Raw genomic sequence first — 21,105 nt, forward strand, 5'->3', positions numbered from 1 at the left:
AGAAGGACATGAAAAGAGGAAAGTGAGAAGCATTCTGTGAATGTCAGAGAAATGAGCTGAGACAGTGAGGACAAGAAGAAAGGAGAGTCAAAAGCTGATTGAGAGATGGGAAAGAACAGAAAAGCAGCTAGAGACCATGCAGAAGACAGACAGATGGACAGACAGACAGATATACACCACCTTTCCTGAAAAGATGGAGGTCAAGTGAAGAAAACACGGTTTTGTCAAAGCCAAGCCCGTGTTGGTGGTGCTGGTGGCAGATCCGTGTTTGCCTGGAATGGTTTGTGCTGTGCTGCAGCAGCCGTTGAGCCACTGTGGATCTTGTTCAGCACAGAAATATGTGCCTGTGTCATTGAGCAGGACATGCTGTATCCTCACAGATAAATGGTTGTTCTTAGTCCCATCACTCTGGAAGCGATTTTTGAATTCCTCCTCAATATCTGCTTTGCTCCCTTCCACTGAATATACAACCAGCTGCATCCCGGCATCCTTCTCCATGGGTACCTTGTACCAGTACATGTTTATGAACTCTTTCCCTGATGCAGAACATTCCAGAGTCACGGTGTCTCCCACCCGGACAACTGTATCTGGTGATTGCTGAATGGCCCAGCCTGGAAAGACAGGAGAAGAAAAGTGGGAAGTGAAATGTATTGAAGAGGAGCAAAATGCACATCCTTGAAGGTTGTCATAGGATGCAATGACACCAGGATATCAGAAAGCTTTGGGGGAGTGCTGTCTTGCTTCTCTGAAAAAGACACATAGGATCAAAAATGCCCAAAGAAACCCATTCCAAATGCAACAGTCAATCGGTTTTGAGAAGTAATGACTTTGCTACTCCCAAGTGAAGTATTAAAAACAGGACAGGACAAAATGAATTTGCAGCTTTGCAGAGTTCTCCGATTCATTGGGTGGTGGAAAAGCTCACCTGGTTCATTGCCCATCCTCCCCCTGGAAGCCTTGGGGCAGGGGCACTGCCAGCAATGGGGAGCACAGCTGAGGAGGCAGCAGCAGCAGCTCCAGTGCAGCTGCTGCCGAGGAAGGGAAGCCCACTTACCCACAGGGAGCAGGATGGTCCCAAGGAAGTGGTGGAACTCCATGGAGAAAGGCCCCCTCCTTCCAGCAACCTGCCCCTGCTGACAGCACCGACAGGGAGATGTGTAAGACGGGGAGGTGGAGAGGAGGAGATGCGTCTCTGTGTGGCTGGGCAGGGGAGTGGGAGGCAGTCTGAAATGTGCCAGGGCAGTTGTCTGTCCGGGAACGGTGGGGAATGACACCTGCAGGCAGTCAGGAAGTGCTTGTGCTCTGCTCCTCTGGCTTCCTGCTGTGTGTGAGCGTGGCTGTGCAGGAGGAGCTGGGAGTGCAGTAGGTGGCAGAGCTCAGTGCTAGCAAGGGAACCTGCAGGGTGGGAAGCATCTGGAGTGCCCCGTGCAGGCCTGTGCTGGGCACGGGTGAGTGTTATGAAGGACAGAATCACAGAATGGGTCAGCTGAGAAGGGACCTCACAGGGTCACTGCTCCAACCTCCCTGCTCAAGCAGAGTCCTCCCAGAGCACAAGGCACAGGCTTGTATCCAGATGTTTCTGGAATTTCTCCAGAGACAGAGCCTCCAGGACTCCTCTGGGTAACCGTCTGCAATGCTCAATCACCAACACAGCAAAGCTCTTGCCTCAGATTCAGCTGGATCTTCCTGCAATTAATTTTCTGCCCATTGCCTCTTGTCCTAGTGCAGGGCATCCCAGTGAAGAACCTGGATCCACCTCTTGGCACCTTCCCTTTAGATACTTGTGGACATTGATGAGGTGTCTGTGGGGAACAGTTTGTGGGACATTAGGAATGGGGCTGTGGCCAAGCCTCATCTCTAATGTGTTGCATCTGTGTCGGACGGGTGAACAGTGCTGAAGGACAAGGAGCATGGAATGCTGAGGTGTATTGTCCAATCACCAAAGAATAAAGGAGCACACAGGTGTTCTGCATGTGAGAAACAGGGTATAAAAGTTTGTACTGGGGAATAATAAAGTGCTGATGCTTGTCACTGTTACCTGTATCAGTTGTGTGTCCGTCATCAGTGGCCACTTAGTTGTTTCTTCTCAAGGCTGAACAGGCCAAGACCCCTCAGCCTTTGTTCACCAAAGAGGTGCTCCACTCTCTTCATCACCTTTCTTCTGCTCTCCTGGACATTCTCCAGGAGCTCCATGTCTGTCTTGTACTGAAGAGCCCAGAACAGGACACTGCACTCCAGATGTGCCTCACTAGGGCTAACTGGAGAGGCAGGATCATGTCCCGTGCCCTGCTGACAGTGCTCTTCCTGACGAAACCCATGACACCATTGCCTTCTTGGCCAGCAGGACACATTGCTGGCTCATGGACAGCTTCTTGTCCACCACAACTCCCAGGTCCATCTCTGCAGAGCTGCTTCCCAGCAGGTCAGCCCCCAGCTTGTGCTGCTGCCTCGGGTTATTCCTCCCAACGTGCAGAACCCTGCATTTGCCTTTGCTGCATTTCAGAGGGTTCCTCTCAGCCCATCTCCCCAACCTGTTGAGGTCCCTCTGAAGGGCTGCACAGCACTCTGGGGTATCAGAAATTCCTCCTAACTTGGTGTTATCAGTGAACTTGAAAAGGAGACAATCTACCCCTTCATCTGAATCACTGATGAACAGAACACTGTAACGTGTAGGAAATTTCTGTTATCTGCTCCACTTGCTAACCTAACCTGTAATCTAAATAATGTGTTTGCTGAAGATAAACTGTGTGTGGATCAAGGGATGGAAGGCAGGTGGATCCTTCCCCAGACACCACTCTGCTTGGAGGAAATAATACCTTACCCAAGTAAGCACAGGCTTGTTCTCTGCTGTTGATATTCCTTGGCCACAGAACAACCACAGACAAGTCGTTCTAACCGAGGAGCGTGTGGGCAGCTCCCACAGGGTACTGGCTACTTCCACACCTGCCTGGCCCCGCCTTTAGCTACAGCTGCACCAAGAACTTCCCACACAAGCACTGCTCCTGTTTGACTGTGACTATCGTGAGCAGGGTTGACTGGAGTTAAGTAAGAGGAACTGAATGGAGTGCAGGTTGAAGGCAGAAAGAAGAAGGTGGGGAAGGGAAGGGAAGGGAAGGGAAGGGAAGGGAAGGGAAGGGAAGGGAAGGGAAGGGAAGGGAAGGGAAGGGAAGGGAAGGGAAGGGAAGGGAAGGGAAGGGAAGGGAAGGGAAGGGAAGGGAAGGGAAGGGAAGGGAAGGGAAGGGAAGGGAAGGGAAGGGAAGGGAAGGGAAGGGAAGGGAAGGGAAGGGAAGGGAAGGGAAGGGAAGGGAAGGGAAGGGAAGGGAAGGGAAGGGAAGGGAAGGGAAGGGAAGGGAAGGGAAGGGAAGGGAAGAAGAATAGCTGACAGAAGAAAGTGGAGAGGAAAGAAGAGTTCAAAGCAGAGGGAGGCCTGGAGTAGCAAGGACACAAAGATGGACAAATAAACGGACAGTATCGGAGAAGGAGAGGAGGGCAAAGCTGGGAAGCAGAGGAGCGAATGAGTGAGAAGTGATCACCCTGCCTGGTTCAGCACCCCTGAGGTGGAGAGCAGGTCCTGTGTGTGCAGGGACAAGTTTGTGCTCAGCTCCCTCAGCAGCTTCACCACTGTGTTGACTCTCTGCACAGTAGTATGTGCCAGAGTCATTGAGAAAGGCACGTTCTATTGTGAGGGTGATACTGTCTCCTTTGATGTCGCTGCTCTTGAAATGGCTCTCAAATCCCTTCTCCACTGCTGCGTTAGCACCTTCATAGGCATAAACCAACTGGGTCAGACTGGAATTCTTCTCTGAAGGCCGCATGAACCAGTACATAGCTGTGTTGGAGGATTTCTTCTGGGAACATTCCAGATTCACGGACTGGCCTTCCTTTATCACCATGTCTGGAGACTGTTCCAGGGCTACCACTGGAAAGGAAAAGAAGGAGAAGGGAGGAGAAGGAAAACATAGAAATGATTTTGAGTAGGCACTGTAAGTGTCTAGAAAAAGGTGAGAAGAAAGAGGGCAGCTAAAGGAGCAGTTCAAGGCATGGGACAGCTCTTGAAATCAGCAAGTGAATTTCCAAACTCTCTTCAACAGGCAATTGCACTCCTGGGCAGTTTGTTTCCACAAGCAGAACCCATGTAGGGGCTGCACAAAGAATGACAAAAGACAGCCATTGCAGACGATTCCAGGATTCCTACCCACCACATTCCCTGCTTATCCTCAGCACAGGAAGCTCTGCAGAAGGAAGCACTGCCAGGACCTGGCTACAAAGCTGGGAGAGCAGCAGCAGGATCAGTGGAGGTGCTCAGGGCTGCATTGAGTTCACTCACCCAGAGGGGCCAGCACGGCCACAAGGAAACAGCAGGGAACCATGGGGATAAAGCCCCTTCCCTCTCAGCAACCTGCCTCTTGTAGCTGCCCAAAGATATGTGAAGAGGCAGCAGTGAGTGAGGCTGAGATATCTCGGGGTGGGGCTGGCCAGGAAATGTCAGAAGGCATTGGCTGGCTGGGAACCCTGGGGAATGACACAAACGATGGCAGGAAAGCAGAAGCTGTGCACAGATGCAGCAGGTGGAAGGGGCAGGCTGGGCATGGGTGGGTGGGTGGGTGGGAAGGAGGGGGTTGTATGGACAAAACTGTGTTGAGGTTTCACAGGAGACTGTGTGTGTGCAAGGCAGAGCAATGCTCCCCTTCTGCTTCGGAGACCCTTGGGAGATGAAGGAATGAGGGATAAAGGTCACACAGAGATGCCTTGAATTTTCCCATGCATTTTCCCTGTCTTCCCCAGACACGGCTGATTCAGTTCCTGCCTGGCCACCCCACGTCCCACCCAGCTGTGGGACGGCTCTTTTTCTCTGTGCCCCACGGTGAGCACAGCAAACAACATCAGTGAGAGGGAGGCAGGAGCCCAAAGACAGCACAGCAGCCCAAGCACTTGTGAGGGCTCTGATGGACATTGCAGTGAGAGCGGCAGGAGAGGAAGGGAAAGACCTGGGAAGAGCTGAGGAGCAGTCAATGGCCTGGCATGGGAAGAGAGAAAGGATCGAGTGTGGCCTGCAGGGACAGCCATGAGGGTGACCAGGTGCTGAGGATGGGGCCAGGGTGACCTCTCCTTGGTGACAGGAAATAGGTGAAGTACCTCCAGAGATGGCTTCTCCCTGGCCCCCGGGGCCTTGCTGGGGAGCCCCGGGTATCTGAGACTGGTGCTGCCTGTGGCACAAGGGCTTTGGGAGGTTTGGCTCCATGGGCTCAGTTCATTTGGCAAATGCAGGGATTGCTTTCCATTTCCTCCTTTTTTTCCTCTGTTTGTATCTCATCCTGTAAGTTTTACCTTTCTTCCCATCCCACCAGGGGAAGGAGGTAGTGAGAGAGTGGCTGTAACACCTCGTGCCTGACTGGGCTGAAGCCACAACAGCCTGAGCACTGGAGAGCATCTCCATGTCCCCACAGCTCTGGCATGAGCTGCAGCTCCCCTGACCAAGCCACAGCCTCACACTCCTGTAAGGAATTTCCAGCTTCTCTTCCTGATGGATAACGCCAATTTATGTGAAGATTCCCCTGGCCCTTTGCACTGTGTTTTAAACTGGAGATCAAGAGGAATAAGCAAGGCATGGCAGCCCTTGTGTCTTGCAGCAAGCAGCAGAGAAGGTGCTTGGAAACACCAACAACCCCTGCTGAAAACTCCACTCAGACTCCTTCCTCCTGCTCCTTGTCCTGGTCAGCAGGGACATTCCATGGCCAAGCTGGGCAGTCTCCTGCTGTGGACAGGGACAATTGTCACACATCAGAGTGTGCAGGTCACAGGGCAGTGGTGTAACTTGGAGCCCCATGTGCACATCTCCCCAACCTGTTGAGGTCCCTCTGAAGGGCTGCACAGCACTCTGGGGTATCAGAAATTCCTCCTAACTTGGTGTTATCAGTGAACTTGAAGAGGAGACAATCTACCCCTTCATCTGAGTCACTGATGAACAGAACGCTGTAATGTGTTGGAAATTTCTGTTATCTGCTCCACTTGCTAACCTAACCTGTAATCTAAATAATGTGTTTATTGAAGATAAATTGTAGGTGGATCAAGGGGTGGAGGGCAGGTGTATCCTGTCCCAGACACCACTCTACTTGGAGGAAATAATACCTTACCTGAGTAAGCACAGGCTTGTTCTCTGCTGTTGATATTCCTTGGCCACAGAACAACCACAGACAAGTCGTTCTAACCGAGGAGCGTGTGGGCAGCTCCCACAGGGTACTGGCTACTTCCACACCTGCCTGGCCCTGCCTTTAGCTCCAGCTGCACCAAGAACTTCCCTCACAAGCACTGCTTCTGTTTGACTGTGACTATCGTGAGCAGGGTTGACTGGAGTTAAGTAAGGGGAACTCAGTGGAGTGCAGGTTAAAATCAGAAATAGCAGCTGGGGGAGAGAAGGGAGATAGAGGGGGGAAGAAGAGCTGGCAGAAGTAAGTGTAGTTTGGGAAGCAGTTCAAAGCAGAGGGAGGCCTGGAGTAGCAAGGACACAAAGATGGACAAATAAACTGACAGTATCTGAGAAGGAGAGGAGGGCAAAGCTAGGAAGCAGAGGAGCGAATGAGTGAGAAGTGATCACCCTGCCTGGTTCAGCACCCTTGAGGTGGAGAGCAGGTCCTGTGTGTGCAGGGACAAGTTTGTGCTCAGCTCCCTCAGCAGCGTCACCACTGTGCTCACCCTCTGCACAGTAGTATGTGCCAGAGTCATTGAGAAAGGCACGTTCTATTGTGAGGGTGATACTGTCTCCTTTGATGTCGCTGCTCTTGAAATGGCTCTCAAATCCCTTCTCCACTGCTGCGTTACTACGTTCTATTGCAGATGCCAGTAGGGTCAGACTGGAATTCTTCCCTGAAGGCCGCATGAACCAGTACATAGCTGTGCTGGAGGATTTCTTCTGGGAACATTCCAGATTCACGGACTGGCCTTCCTTTATCACCATGTCTGGAGACTGTTCCAGGGCTACCACTGGAAAGGAAAAGAAGGAGCAGTGAGAAGGAATAAATGGGAAAAATTTGAACTAGGCACCATGGGTTGGTAGGGAAGAGGTGGCAAGAAAGAGGGCAGCTAAAGGAGCAATTCAAGGCATGGGACAGCTCTTGAAATCAGCAAGTGAATTTCCAAACTCTTTCAACAGGCAATTGCATTCCTGGGCGGGTTGGTGCCAAAACCAGAACCAATGTAGGGGCTGCACAAAGAATGACAAAAGACAGCCAATGCAGAAGATTCCAGGATTCCTGCCCACCACATTCCCTGTGTATCCTCAGCACAGGAAGCTCTGCAGAAGGAAGCACTGCCAGGACCTGGCTACAAAGCTGGGAGAGCAGCAGCAGGATCAGTGGAGGTGCTCAGGGCTGCATTGAGTTCACTTACCCAGAGGGGCCAGCACGGCCACAAGGAAACAGCAGGGAACCATGGGGATAAAGCCCCTTCCCTCTCAGCAACCTGCCTCTTGTAGCTGCCCAAAGATATGTGAAGAGGCAGCAGTGAGTGAGGCTGAGACATCTCGGGGTGGGGCTGGCCAGGAAATGTCGGAAGGCATTGGCTGGCTGGGAACCCTGGGGAATGACAAAAACGATGGCAGGAAAGCAGAAGCTGTGCACAGATGCAGCAGGTGGAAGGGGCAGGCTGGGCATGGGTGGGTGGGAGGGAAGGAGGGGGTTGTAAGGACAGAACTGGGCTGAGGTTGCACAGGGGGACTGTGTGTGTGCAAGGCAGAGGAATGCTCCCCTTCTGCTTCTGAGACCCTAGGGAGATGGAGGAATGAGGGATAATGGTCACACAGAGATGCCTTGAATTTCCCACACACTTTCCCTGTCTTCCCCAGACACGGCTGATTCAGTCCCTGCCTGGCCACCCCACGTCCCACCCAGCTGTGGGACGGCTCTTTTTCTCTGTGCCCCACGGTGAGCACAGCAAACAACATCAGAGAGAGGGAGGCAGGAGCCCAAAGACAGCACAGCAGCCCAAGCACTTGTGAGGGCTCTGATGGACATTGCAGTGAGAGCGGCAGGAGAGGAAGGGAAAGACCTGGGAAGAGCTGAGGGACAGTGAATGGCCTGGCACGGGAAGAGAGAAAGGATCGAGTGTGGCCTGCAGGGACAGCCATGAGGGTGACCAGGTGCTGAGGATGGGGTCAGGGTGACCTCTCCTTGGTGACAAGAAATAGGTGAAGTACCTCCAGAGATGGCTTCTCCCTGGCCCCCGGGGCCTTGCTGGGGAGCCCCGGGTATCTGAGACTGGTGCTGCCTGTGGCACAAGGGCTTTGGGAGGTTTGGCTCCATGGGCACTGTTCATTTGGCAAATGCAGGGATTGCTTTCTATTTCCTCCTATTTTTACTCTGTTTGTATCTCATCCTGTAAGTTTTACCTTTCTTCCCATCCCACCAGGGGAAGGAGGTAGTGAGAGAGTGGCTGTAACACCTCGTGCCTGACTGGGCTGAAACCACAACAGCCTGAGCACTGGAGAGCATCTCCATGTCCCCACAGCTCTGGCATGAGCTGCAGCTCCCCTGACCAAGCCACAGCCTCACACTCCTGTAAGGAATTTCCATCTTCTCTTCTTGATGCATTATGACAATTTGTTACCATGGGATTCCAATAGGCTCTTTGCACTGGGGAAAAATAAGAGTAGGTGAGTCAGGGCAGCCCTCATGTGTTGGAGGAAGCAGCATCCTACCTATGAAGGTACTGGCGACCTGCACAAGGAGGAGGCAGAAGCCTGAACTGGGCTTTTCAAAGTGAGAAATATGTAGGAACTGACATGAATTAAAGACTTCAGAATCAACTGGGAATAACTGACTGAAAGACATCTAAGAATGAGTCTGGTACGTTTTCCAAGATCTTTCCAGTTCTACTGGCAGTATAAATATTAAATGCTTTCTCCTGAATGGCTTTCACTGTCTCTGTGCTCTATATCACAGCTGTGGAAGTTCCGAGATATACAGTGCACAAAGTAGGGGTGTCTGAAAGTTTTTATTAATTTTTCATCATTTTTACTTGTCCAGACCCAAAAGAACAGAAATGATGATGAGAAAATACAGGTCACACCTAGCGAGCATCTCAGTTGGAGGCCATGGTGGATCGGATCCAGGAGACGTAGTTGCAAACCTTGGTGTAAACTCCGGGATAGCCCCTCTGGGCACATCCAATACCCCAGGAAACAATGCCCTGGAGCTGTCCATTGCAGACCACGGGACCGCCGGAATCTCCCTGTGCACACAAAGGGTAGGGATATTCAGCACATGGCATCAGCCTAAGCAATGAGCCAGAGATCCCTGAGGTCACTGAATTTGGAGGAAGCCCCGGCAGGCGTACTCTGCACAAAGGTTCTACAAAGGCTATTTCTGATTCACACTCTCCACCTGATGCTACCATGCCTGACTTGAGCCCCAGTGGAACCACAGCTCAGGATGAGTCAGCTGCCTGGTTTTGCCAGATGGGGTACTGGGCAAACATTCAGGATATGTGCTCCTGAAGCCTCTGCTGTCGTTCAAGAACTCAAATTCACCAGTGCAGTGAGTATAGCTGACTCTGTAATGTGAAGGCCACTTCAGCTGGGAAAAGGCAGGAGAGAAATGACTGGGAAAGGAGAGGCAGATGATTTACCTGGCAGGAGTCTTTTCCTCCCTCCAGGAATCCTACACACATCATGTTCTTGGTAATTTGTCCAGGGTAGGCATCAGAGCAGTCGGCAGCAGAGAGGACAGGAGCCTTCAGGCACTGCAGTTGGTCTGGGTAGTTGCCTACAAGGAAATAAGGAGAAATGGTCGATGGCATTGCTGAGTCCTTTTCAGGGCTCAGAGAAGATCGTAGCAGAAAAGCAAATGCTGGACACCCTGTTCTTGCAGCCCTCCTGCTTCCTCTCAACAGCAAACACAGAATGGCTCCATGGGTTCCTTCTGTAGAGATGGAACAAATTCCACCCATGGGCCCACCATTCTATACTGCAGCCACCTTAACTTTTCTGGTACCTGGAATTTCCTCAATTGGCAAGAGTGGGGAGAAGACACTGGAAGAAACCTGAGCCTCAGGAAAACCCTCCTCTCCTTTTGTGCAGGTTTAGATGTCATCAGAGAAATGGAAACCACTTGCCATGCGCATCTCTGACCATTGATGTGAGAGAATGGAGGTCTCTAGTAGGGATTGTAGATCCACAGTCCCAGACTCCACCGTTATTCTCAGAGAACTGACAACTCTGTTGACATCAGCTGAATCCGCTGTGCAGTGCCTACACTGACCCATGGCTCAAAAACCATGTCCCACAGCTCTCCCCTGTGTTTTAGCCTGTCCTGTTGGGGGTTAATGGTGAGGTCTTAGGGAATGTCCTGGGCCCCCAAGTGTCTGTGCACTCTCCCAGAGTACTCACTGCCACTGCTGAGAGTGTTGCCCCAGCCGGAGATCAGGCAGGTGGTGCCGGTGGCCACGCAGCTGGTAGGCAGAGGAATGGTTTGGACAGCTTTGTTGAGCTGGGCTGGGGTGGCCAGCTTGATGAGCATGATGTCATTGTCCAGGGTGTAGGCGCTGTAGCCAGAGTGGCGGATGACTTTAGCAGAGTTGATAAACTGCTGTGTGGATTCGGTGAGTTCCAGGTTGTGTTTCCCGAGCTGCACTTGGATGCGACTGGAAAAGAGAAGGCACAGCATGTCCTTACTGCCACTGGCAGGTTGAGAGAAACCTCCCTGTCGCTGAGTGCACTCGCTCCACCATCACTGCCACAGAAGCCTTCTGGGGCAGGGGATCTTTCTAGTCCTGCAAGGAGCCCTGGGGATCCACACCGATATCTTAACCCACTCCCAGAACAGGTGGTGGATTTCTGCAGGTTTATAAATGCATGACAGCTGTGGAATACACAGCAGCACTTTATACAAATGTTCTGGGACAAGGCACACTGCTCTAGCCTATCCTCGTTCCTCTTCCTCTTCTCCAGGGACAATGCTTTAGTGAGATTCATGCAATTGATAAGAAATCACAGCGCAGAACTTGTTGCTTGATTATCCCATTGTTATTTCAGAAAGTGTTTTGCTTTCACAGAAACATTTGCAGAAGTGGAAAACACCTCAGGATGCCTCGGCCCAGTTTCCTGAATGATCCGCCTATCCCTTGGCTGTCTCTGATCAGAAGGGAGGCACTTACATATTTCTATCTCATAGCTCAGAATTCCTGCTGGAAGTGAACTGGAAGACAGAAGTAGGTTTATATATAGAAGGATGTAATTTTTCCACTCACGATTTGTAGCAGTGAGCAGCCGACACCACCCACTGGCTGCTGATGAGGGAACCTCCACAGAAGTGATATCCAGAATTCAGGGACACCTGGTAGGGCACAGAGTTCTTTGCACAGGTGTAGCCTCCCACAATCTTGTCATCGTCATCTTCAGCAAAGGTGGGGAAGGCAACTGGGAGACAAGAAGTGGCATGTGTCAACAGCTGGCCTGAGGTAATCTGCCCTGTAATCTGCCCTGTGGCTGCCTGTCTGAAGCCCCTCACTTGTAGGCTCCCCTTCTGAGGGCACTCAGGGCAGCAGTGCTGGGCAGATCTAAGGCACATCCATTTGCTGCACCCTCAAAGGAGGGATCTGACCTGCACTGGTGCCTCACATATCTGCAGCTAAAGCCCTGCTGGCTACTCCCTGAGGCAACAAGGACATAGAAATGCTCTTGTTGGATCTGATCATGGGTGTGTCTTTCCCAGGATCCTGTCTACTGAAACAGCCAAGGGTTGACTGAGGGAAAATGTAGAAACAAGTGTGCAATGATATTATCCTGGAGCACCTATCCAGGGTCCAAAATTTTGCAGTTGCCTTAGGACTTCTGTGGCCAGAAGTATTCCCTGTGCACTCCTTAGTCCTGAAGGAGGAGGCAGCCTTTTGCTGAAGCTATGGCCGCATCTCTATAGCTGGGTCAGGAACCCCCATGAAGGCGCTCATTCCCCAGCTTCTGGCACAGGGCATTACGTACAGACGGAAGATGGAAGTTGCAGGGCTCTGCCTTCAAACTTCTGCTAGTCAAAACTGGACTTGGCTTTCCCCCACTAGGCTACCTTGCAGTTTTGCTCATAAAATCAGCTTCCTATTAAATGACAGAAACAGAAATAAAAAATATACTCACCAGCCACCCCAATAAAGGCGAGAAGCAGCAGGCACTTCATGGTCTTGATTCAGCCTCAAGCCCAGACTGGATGACTGGACGTGGGAGCCGCTAGAAATACATTTTTGGTAATGGTCTTATCTCAAGTCCAAGGTTTTCTCCAGACAAAAATACACAGTGGAAAATTTGAAGATCCAAATGTGGGCATTAACAGGCATTGGTAGAATGTACAAACAACGTACCCGTTAATCATAAACCTCTGCTAAGACAGAGAGCTATTTTAATTATTCTGTAAGGTAGCCCTCAGTCTAAAAATACCTTCTGGCTTTGGAAGATGTGTAGTTGTTGGTCTGTCTCATTCCTATACACAGCACCTGTTGAGAACAACTCTCAAACCTCTCTTGGATTCCTCTGTGCTGATGGTATCTTTCTTAAAAATGCATATTTTTACCCGAAGTTGCATATTGTAGGTAGTGGACAGAAAGATACATTGTTTTTCTTTGGTGGGGGGTGGGGGGAATCCAGCAAACCCAGTGGTTAACTTTGTTAATTTTATTTTAGCAAATCCCTTTACTTGAAGGGATTGTGTGTTTTTTATCATATGCATCACAGTGTTTTCCTCAATCAAATTCCTCCATCGTAATTTCAAAAGGGAGGATAGAAAAACTATCCTGTGTCCCCCACCACTTCCCAACTTAAACGGTTCAAATGTGGGAATGCTCAGCATCTCCCTTTTCTGATTTCTCTCTGCCAGCCTGTATTAAAGTACCTGCCCAAGTACCAAACCATGCTTTTATTCGTCTTTGGAATGTTCTACAGAGACTCATTTCTGCCACACAAGGATTTCAGTATAATGCTGAAGTTTATGAGTGTAATGTAGATGAGCAATAATCCTGTGAACACAAATAGTGAGATCTCTGAAATCCCTCTCTGCAGGAGTGGGGATTTCTGTCATGTCACAAAGCTTACTAAAGCTTAATGTTTTGCTGAATAATCATGTTCATTCTCCAAGCAGCTGCCAACTTCATCATGTTAGCTCCTGAAAGACACAGGGCTCTCTCCAGAGACAGTGAAGAGAAGCCATATGTTTGGAGGTGCTGGAATAGCTTGAGAGACTAAATAGGAATACTGTTCCTACTCTGTTTCTTGATTAAATTTTTGTGGGCCCTGGAGGACTGATACACACAGTGTGACTGTCCAAGTGTTAAATTTCCTTCGTATTGAAGTACAAGTCCAAGGTTGGGGACTCCTCCAACGGGATGCATGAGTTCTGTTGTTCTTTAAACTGGTATTAGTGCACAGCTTTCTTACAAGCATGTTTTATCCTGCAAAAGAAAAAAGGATTAGAAGCTTCCTGTGGGAAAGGAAAATGTCCATAATAGGACTAAGAGGGTCAAAAATTACCACAGTTGTCCAATGTCATTATAACTAAGTGGAGCAAGAAAAAATTGCCATTTACAATAGTGTTTAGTTTGAAGTTTCTAATTTCATTGTCCAAATGTGCCATTTGCATAGACACTGGCTGTCATTTGATATGCTGTTGTATATTCCATACACCCATTGTAATGTTTTTTGTAGGGTCTTTTAAAGATTACACTCAAGGGTGTACATCTATTGCAAACAATTTTCTCATTTCATGCAGTGATGCTGCAGTAGAAAGCTGTGTGTTCCAGGGGCACAGGAAAGTTGAGGGATGGTGACTGAAGGGCAGCTGTGTTAGGTATTATCAATGGATAAGCAATGGCAGCTTGTAGTTCTAGAAATTCGTGTTCCTAGTTCAAATGTTTCAGTCAGCTGTATCAACACTGGACTCAGATTAAGGAAATACAATTGTCCAGGCTGATGCAAGATCCTGAGAAAAAGAAACCTGGTAAAAACATGGGCTGACAGAGGTAAAGATTCCTAGGCACATAAATCAGAGGGAGTTTCTGAGGTTAGTCCTTTTATACCCTCACTGAGCTTGGTGGCAGAGGTGCATATATTCTCTCTTCCCACCTGTCTCCTTTCTGGGAGAAGCTGGTACATTCTCCAAAGCTTCTTATCCTCCAGCTCTCCACAACTGAACCAAACTGCCGTCACAACCTTTTGCCTTGTTCTCTATGTCTCAATTTCTCTTTAACCAATGGCCACAATGCTTTTCCTCTATTTCTGCCCTTGCCAAAGACATGGATTGTTAGTGTCCTAGAGAGAAAGGATGTAGGACATAACAGGGGTTTATAAAATTATGAGTGGTCTGGGAAGCCTGGGGAGGGACGGATTGCATATTGTCTGTTAGGGAGTAACGTGCAAAACTTGGTGGGCAAAGGACAAGCAAAAGAGCAAGCAAAGGACATGTCCTCCATCTTAAGAAAGCTATGAAGTCCTTTCCACAGGTTCTGTGGATGCAAAACATTTATATGGCCTCAAAAAGAGAAAGGACACATGGAAGAAAAATCCTTGGAGGGCTGTGAGGTTGAAGGATACCCAATCCAATCTTCCTTGTCGCCAGGAATGGCCTGGTGTTGGAATGTTTCCTGCTACTACAGACCAGCAAGAGACCAAAGATTATTACGTATTTCTCTGGACTCTCACCCTTCTGCCAATGTGTCACCTGTCACCCGGAGGAGGACAGTCAGGGTTGTTTAAGTCCTGCACAAGTTTGGAGAGTTACTCAAATGCATGCCTTCATTTGCTGCAGCATAGAAGGTCTCCTGAGAGAACTTCAGCCCCTTTTGATCATGATGGGAGGACAGAGGTCAAGTCTGACCTGACAAAGATGTGTGTTAGAAGGCGGATTTATGTGACAGCGATGCTGGGCTGTTATTGTTCAGGCAGATAGGGAAGTGGGGATAGGGCTTAAATGATAGCAACACTTGCCGTAATGATTCTGAGTTATAAAGGGTTTGCTGAGGGAGTAAAATACCTGTCATTCCTACAAAACATAAAGACTACTCAAAACACTGCTTTCCACACAACTTCTCTCTGTCTCTCAGAAAGGATACCTAGATAGAAATGCTTATGTCTTCCTTCCCCTAAAGTTCATTTCTATATTGCTTGCATCATTATTTAAATCTGATCCAGAGAGCAACTGATGGTGATGCAAATTTTCTTCTCCAGCCTTCGAGCAAAATTCCTGTGTCCTGGAAATTCTCCAGTTGCCTTGGTATAATTTCTTCCTGCCCTCTTCTTGCTTTCTTTTCCAAAGCACAGAAACCAGGCATCTAGAGAGGAGTCTGGCCAAGCAAGGCTGTGGTGACCAAGATAGTCTCCAGTTTTGGTGGAGAAGGAACTAGGAAAACAGGAGAGGGAAGAGCAGAGTCAGAGGGAAGGGAGAGGCTTTGGGATGGTTAAAAACACTCCTCAAGGAGAGCTCCTTGTCTTCTTCCACTACTGTTTACTGCTGCAACCTGCTGTGTTCTCCTCAAGTGACCCAATAATCCTTTCTTCTTCTGACATCTTCATCCACTACCTCTTCCATTGACTCCTCTTCTTAAAATTCTGCTGCCTTCTTCCATTGTCTTCCTTTCTCTCTTCTTTCCCTAATTACACTGCTTTTCTTCATTACTGTCAACCCTTCAGCTGACATCTTGTAGTGGTTTCACTGTCACCAATTTCTGTTTACTAAAATTAGTGTAGTGGTCTGAGTGTCTACCAGAATCATGTACTCTTTCTGCTGTGAAATAGGATTAGGAGAAAAGCAAAGCAGGCTCAAACTTAAAAGGTATAAAGATAGGTTTATTAACAAACATTATTAACAAACACTAAAAGAAAAGAATAAGAATCAAAATGAAACTTTCAAAACACTTCTCTTCCCCCCACAACTGTTCACTTTCCCATTAACAACATAAAGAGACAAAACTTGGAACTCTAGGTCAGTACCACTTATAAAACCATCTTTCATCCTTTAGAGAGAGAAGTCTCTTTCGGTCTGCTATGGTAACTTTACACAAGAAAGAACAGTGCGCTTGTGGCTCTTATTTCTCACAAAAGCAGCTGCCCAGGAATTTCTGCAGTCGTGGAATCCCTCCCATTTTGACAGCTTTTCCTGCGGCTGCATATGGGCCGTGAAGCTCATTCGGGTATCATTTTAAAGTTGAAACAATTCCAAAAACAAAGGGTTTTCTTCATCTGTCTCTACAATCATCTCCATCTCAAGAAACAGACGTCTTGTTTTTTCCCTGGGGGCAGAGGGCTTCTATCTTTTCTCTCTATCTTTTTCTGTTCAAAATTCTCCATTTGATCACAGCTATTTTAATATTTATGTAGTCTATCACAGATACCTTTGCTCAAATCTACAATCTGAATATTCTCATAATGTCCCCAGTGTATATTTTTTCCACAGTTTAAAGGGATATTCTAGCATATTACAGTCTGTTACTACAGCTCACAAAAGACTTTTAGCCCAAAAACCAAGGCATCTTCTCCATCTCCTCACGTAAGATATCACTTCTCTTTTCACCAACCCTGTGTCCTGGGGTGACTGTGTATCCCCAATCGTCTGTTGGGTGCAGGGGGGGAGGGCAAGTGCGGTTTGTTTTTCCCCAGGAAAACTCTGCTCATCGGAGTGACCTTGAAGCGGGGGAGCTGGAACACGGCAAGATGAAAGAAGCTCTGTTGTTTTTTTCCCGGCAGTTAGTTAGTTTAGTGCTAGCATAGTTAGACGCTGTGGAATAGCTGAAGCTTTTTGCCTTTTTTTTTCTTTTTCTTTTTTTGTCTTTTTTTTTCCTTCCTTTTTGCTTTTTTGCCCTCTCCTCGGAACTGTTCCAACCTCTCCAGACTAAGGACCTGGGGAAGCACCGGGGGCCTCCACAGGGGACCCACCCCACCAAGACCAGTCCTGCACATCTCCTTTTCTCCCAGCGTCAGCAGAGACGGAGCGGTGGAGCACAGTGATGACCCTCAAGAGGAGAGTTTCTTTAAGATTGTGATCCCTCCGTAAGCGGCACGAAGCTCTTGTCATCGGGTATTGTGCTGGGAGTGCTTTGCCTGTTTAATAAACAGGTTTTTTCCTCTTCTCTCTGAGGAAGTCTTTTCCCGAACCGGTTGCGGGAGGGGAGGGGGGCCCCTTGGGAGGATTTCTCCCAAAATCTGCCTGAAACCACCACACCCTGTTATCTCCATATTGTCTCTTTACATGTCTCACTCTCCAGCTGTTCTCTCACTCAGAGAAAAGTTAGTGCTTTATAAGTTTCATCTGCGTAAGGAAAGAATTAACATTCTCCCAGGTCTACAGGGGGCAGGATTGTTTTTCCCCGGGAGATGGCTGAAGGTGGGAGATTCAGGCCTTGCCAGGGCTGGAACCAGGATCTCTCGTGAGGCTGGGCTTTTCCCCCCTTCCTCTACAAGGGTCTTGGTAGCGGTGGTCAGAGCTGTCTATGGTGGAGGATTCTTCAGAAAGCCGTGCTGGGGATGGGGGATAGGGTGGAAGGGAAGGGGTCTGGCTCCCAGGAGGGGCTGCCCAGCCCGGTTCAGCCTCCCCTCCTGGGCCAAGATGGGGTCGTGGCTTTAGCAGTGAGGTCTTAGCATCCACCCGGGACATATTCTCCTCCACTTCCCCTGCCCGGGAGTCACCCAGACTGGAAGGCTTCCTGGGAAAGGCCTTCCCCCCACACCGTGGGAAGGAGGGAGCCAGAACCAGCTTACCTCTCCCAAGACAGGAAGAAAAAGGAACTTTTCCTGGTATTCTCTGACTTTTAACCTGTGTAGTCCAGTCTTGGTTTTTGTTCCCTCAGATTTAGGTGGTTTTAGAGTTCTTTTTGCTTTCTGCAAAGCCCTGAGCCAGATGCGACAAAGAGATGGAGTCTTCAGGTTCTGATTTTTCAAGGTTGCGTGCTTTGTTTATTGTTTCTTATCTTACAATTTTTCTCAGTGCCCAACTAAGATCTGTGCAACTGCTCGGGCATCTGGTGACTCCTCCTGCACTGGGCTGTCGCTATCTTTTATACTAATTGTTACGTGTTCTTTATTTATTGTTATTTGCCAATACCTATCACTTATACTAAAAAGGTCATCCCTACTTTGACCTAATCTCTTTAAACTACTTTGTGCCACCGTCACTGCAGAAAATGGAGTGAGGGAAGAAGAAAGAAGAAGCAGGAGACAACGACCCAAATCCTCCATCTTGCTCCCATTCATTTCCATACTAAAAACCCAAACCTACTGTTTTCTCACCCTGTGATAAGCTAAACTACTATCTTTCACACTCTTGTGGCTTGCAATCCATCCTGCAGTGCAAGGAGCCTTTCCCATGGACTGGGATCAAAGCCAGTGTCCCTCTGGGCTCTGGGCCAGGGTCCCAGACCCCCCTGTCCAGGTCTCTGACCCTCCAGGGCAACCAAAGGAATGCCCTGGACTCCAACAGTCCAGGGGTGTTTCTATCACTCTAATTGGTCAAACAAGTCGTCAACATTCTGCTATAACTTCCTTAGAAAAAATCACTTCCGTGCTAAAGCACCACACATCCTCTGTCAGCTTTTCCATTGCCACCTTCTATTCTTCTGCCGTATTCCTTTGCCACCTTCTTCAGTCGCCTCCTCTTTTTGTTCTTCCACTGCCTTTTTTTGCTGCCTCCCTCTGTCCCTTCCTGTGGTCTTCTACTGAACATCATCCACAGCCATGTTCCTCCTCTTCCTGTTCTTTCAATACCACCTTCTGACATGTTCTTCTGCTACCTTATTCCACTCCATTCTTCATCCCCTTCTCCTTGTCTACTGCTTCCATCTTCCTTTCCCTTCTTTTGCCACCTTCTTCCACTGTAACTCCATCCTGTTCCTCTACTAAGCCACTGTCTCTTTTTCAGGTGCAGCATACAGGCCTTAGATCCTCAGTGTCCCTGATTCCAAAAGCCTAGGGATCAACCTTGAGTCTACCTTAGTGCTTCCTGTAACAGGGTCTGCTAGAGGCTCTGGAAGGGGCTTCAGATAGGAGCCTCAAATGCTGAAGGAAGGAAGGAAGGAAGGAAGAAAGGAAGGAAGGAAGGAAGGAATGTTTGCCTCCGTGTTGGCTCTGCAAGAAGAGACAAAACATGTAATTATTAATTGTTCCCAATAGATGGCTCCCAAAACACAGAGGTGACAGCAATGCTGAGTACACAGATCAGATTAATTTCAAGACTAGCAGTTTCATTGTATCTTATGCTGATAAAAAATGAATGCCTTTTTTTTTTTTTTTTTTTTTTTTTTTTTTTTTTTTTTTTTTCCCCCCTAATATGTAAAGTTTATTTTGTTTCATCACACTTTGGTCAGATCTGTACCTCAATCCTTCATGCCCCACATTGGCACCAAAAGGGATCATTATGCTTTAACCCCAGCCAGCACCTAGATACAATGCAGCCACTCACTAACTCCCCTCACTTCCACTTCTCCAGCTGGATGGGGAGAAGAATCAGAAAAAAAAAAAGGAAAAAACCTTTGTGAGTTGAGATAAGAACTGTTTAATTCTTAAAACAAAGTATTACAGTAACAGAAAAAGAAAACACAGGAAAAATGAAGTGCAATTGATTACCACCTGCTGAGCAATGCTCAGCCTGTCCCTGGGCAGTGATTAGTTCTGTCTGTCCAAATCCTCCCAATTTATATTCTAAGGATGATGTTCTGTGGTGTGGAATATCCTGCTGACCACTTAGTGTCAGTTGTCCCAGCTGTGCTCCCCCATGGTTTCTTGTTCACCTCGTTGCTGGTAGAGCATGGAAAGCTGAAAAGTCCTTGACTTGGAGTAAGCACTACATAGGAACAACCAAAACATCAATGTTATCAATATTATTCTTATATTAAAAACATAGTGCTGCACCAGCTACTAAGAAGAAAATTAACTTTATGCCAGCCAAAATAAGAACAATCACCTCCTCTGTCTCCTCCTTCATCTTCTCCTAATCTACCAACATTTTCTTCCATTGCTTCTTCTTTCCTTTCTACTGACACCTTCTTCCACTGACTCATTCTATTCTATCTCTTCTGTCTCCTCCTCCTTTTCTTCTTACACCACCTTCTTCTACCACTTCCATCCTCTGCTTTCTTCTGTGGCCATCTCCTCAAGCTGCCTTCTTCCATTGCCTCCTGATCTTTTTCCAACACCTTCTTCCATCAAGTCTTCCTTCTCTTTTCTTGCTGCCTTCTTTGATACTTTATTCCACCACCTTCATTCCCTCAGTCTTCTTTTCCTTTGCCATCTTCTTCTGTCACCTGCACCCTCACGTCCTCATTTTCTTCCACCACCTTTTTCTGGGGTCTTCTTCCATCACTTACCTCATCACATTCTTCCATCACTTCCTTCTTTCCTAATTCCAGCTAATTCCAGCACCTACTTCCATTGTCTACTTTCACATCCTCTTCTTCTTCTGTCACACACTTCTGCTGCTTTCTGTCACCTCTGCCCTCTCTTCCTTCACTGCCTTTTTCCACCACCACCATTACCCCCTCCTTCACTTCTTCTGCCACCTTTCTCCTTCACTGCCTTTGCTGTCTCTTGCTTCTTCCATTGCCTTCATCATCATTGTCTTTTATTGCCTCCTCAGTTGTTTCTTCCTTCTTTACTTTCACAGCCTCTTCCTCTCCCTCCTTCACTGTCTTCTTCCATAGCCTCCTCTCTCTTCTTCCAATGTCTTCTGTCACCTTCCTTCCTTCATTGCCTTGTCTGTAGCCTTCTCCTTCCCTTCTTACATTTTTACTTCACCTCCTCCATTTCATTCCCCTTTTTTATTCTGTGTCTTTCTTCCTCTGCCTTTTTTTGTTCCCTCCATCATTGCCTCCTCCTTCTATTTTTCTGCCTACTTCTGTTGCCTTCATCTGCCACAGCCACCTTCCAACGCAAATGCCTTTCTTCTGCCACCTCCACCTTCTTCTGTCTTCTTCCACCACCATTTTTTGATGACTCCTTCCACCACTGCTGCCTTCATGCACCGCCTGTCTCTGCTGTCTATCTCCACTGCTTTCTGCTGCCACCAGCTCCTGTCAATGCAGTCTGCTGTCACATTCCATCACTGCCTCCTGTTGCTGCCTTCTGCCACCTCCCACTGCTGCCACCTTCCA

At 48.4% G+C, this 21,105-nt stretch overlaps 2 protein-coding genes and 1 gene segment (V, D, J or C); all 3 read right to left on the reverse strand.

Annotated features, from left to right (window-relative positions):
- Positions 1-2,061: 2,061 nt before the first annotated feature.
- On the reverse strand, positions 2,062-4,370 carry LOC120748385 (T cell receptor beta variable 7-2-like). The segment is given in 3 exon segments: positions 2,062-2,258; positions 3,620-3,919; positions 4,328-4,370. Coding segments are annotated over 3 exon segments (540 nt in total).
- A 1,959-nt stretch (positions 4,371-6,329) lies between these two features.
- Positions 6,330-7,429, reverse strand: LOC120748386 (immunoglobulin superfamily member 3-like). Its single transcript, XM_040054533.2, has 3 exons — positions 7,387-7,429; positions 6,682-6,981; positions 6,330-6,403 (listed from the first exon to the last, which is right to left on the reverse strand). The coding sequence occupies exons 1-3, from the start codon at positions 7,427-7,429 to the stop codon at positions 6,330-6,332; spliced, it is 417 nt and encodes a 138-aa protein (XP_039910467.1).
- A 1,646-nt stretch (positions 7,430-9,075) lies between these two features.
- On the reverse strand, positions 9,076-20,487 carry LOC120748387 (trypsin-like). The gene is made up of 5 exons (XM_040054534.2): positions 20,382-20,487; positions 11,242-11,410; positions 10,382-10,635; positions 9,622-9,758; positions 9,076-9,225 (listed from the first exon to the last, which is right to left on the reverse strand). Exons 1-5 carry the CDS (start codon positions 20,485-20,487, stop codon positions 9,076-9,078), a joined length of 816 nt encoding a protein of 271 aa, XP_039910468.2.
- Positions 20,488-21,105: the final 618 nt, after the last annotated feature.

Source organism: Hirundo rustica, chromosome 2, assembly GCF_015227805.2.
Source record: "Hirundo rustica isolate bHirRus1 chromosome 2, bHirRus1.pri.v3, whole genome shotgun sequence".
Taxonomy (NCBI): Eukaryota; Metazoa; Chordata; class Aves; order Passeriformes; family Hirundinidae; genus Hirundo; species Hirundo rustica.

Excerpts from the sequence above, each read along its gene's own strand:
- LOC120748387 (XM_040054534.2), bottom strand. The coding sequence starts at position 20,487 with ATGGTGGTGGTGGAAAAAGGCAGTGAAGGAAGAGAGGGCAGAGGTGAC. Across the intron at positions 10,636-11,241 it reads GCTGCTCACTGCTACAAATC|TCGCATCCAAGTGCAGCTCG; the intron begins GTGAGTGGAAAA and ends TCTCTTTTCCAG. Across the intron at positions 9,759-10,381 it reads CAACACTCTCAGCAGTGGCA|GCAACTACCCAGACCAACTG; the intron begins GTGAGTACTCTG and ends ATTTCCTTGTAG.
- LOC120748386 (XM_040054533.2), bottom strand. The coding sequence starts at position 7,429 with ATGGTTCCCTGCTGTTTCCTTGTGGCCGTGCTGGCCCCTCTGG. Across the intron at positions 6,982-7,386 it reads GGCCGTGCTGGCCCCTCTGG|TGGTAGCCCTGGAACAGTCT; the intron begins GTAAGTGAACTC and ends TTTCCTTTCCAG. Across the intron at positions 6,404-6,681 it reads TGCAGAGGGTGAGCACAGTG|CTGCTATTTCTGATTTTAAC; the intron begins GTGACGCTGCTG and ends TCTCTCCCCCAG.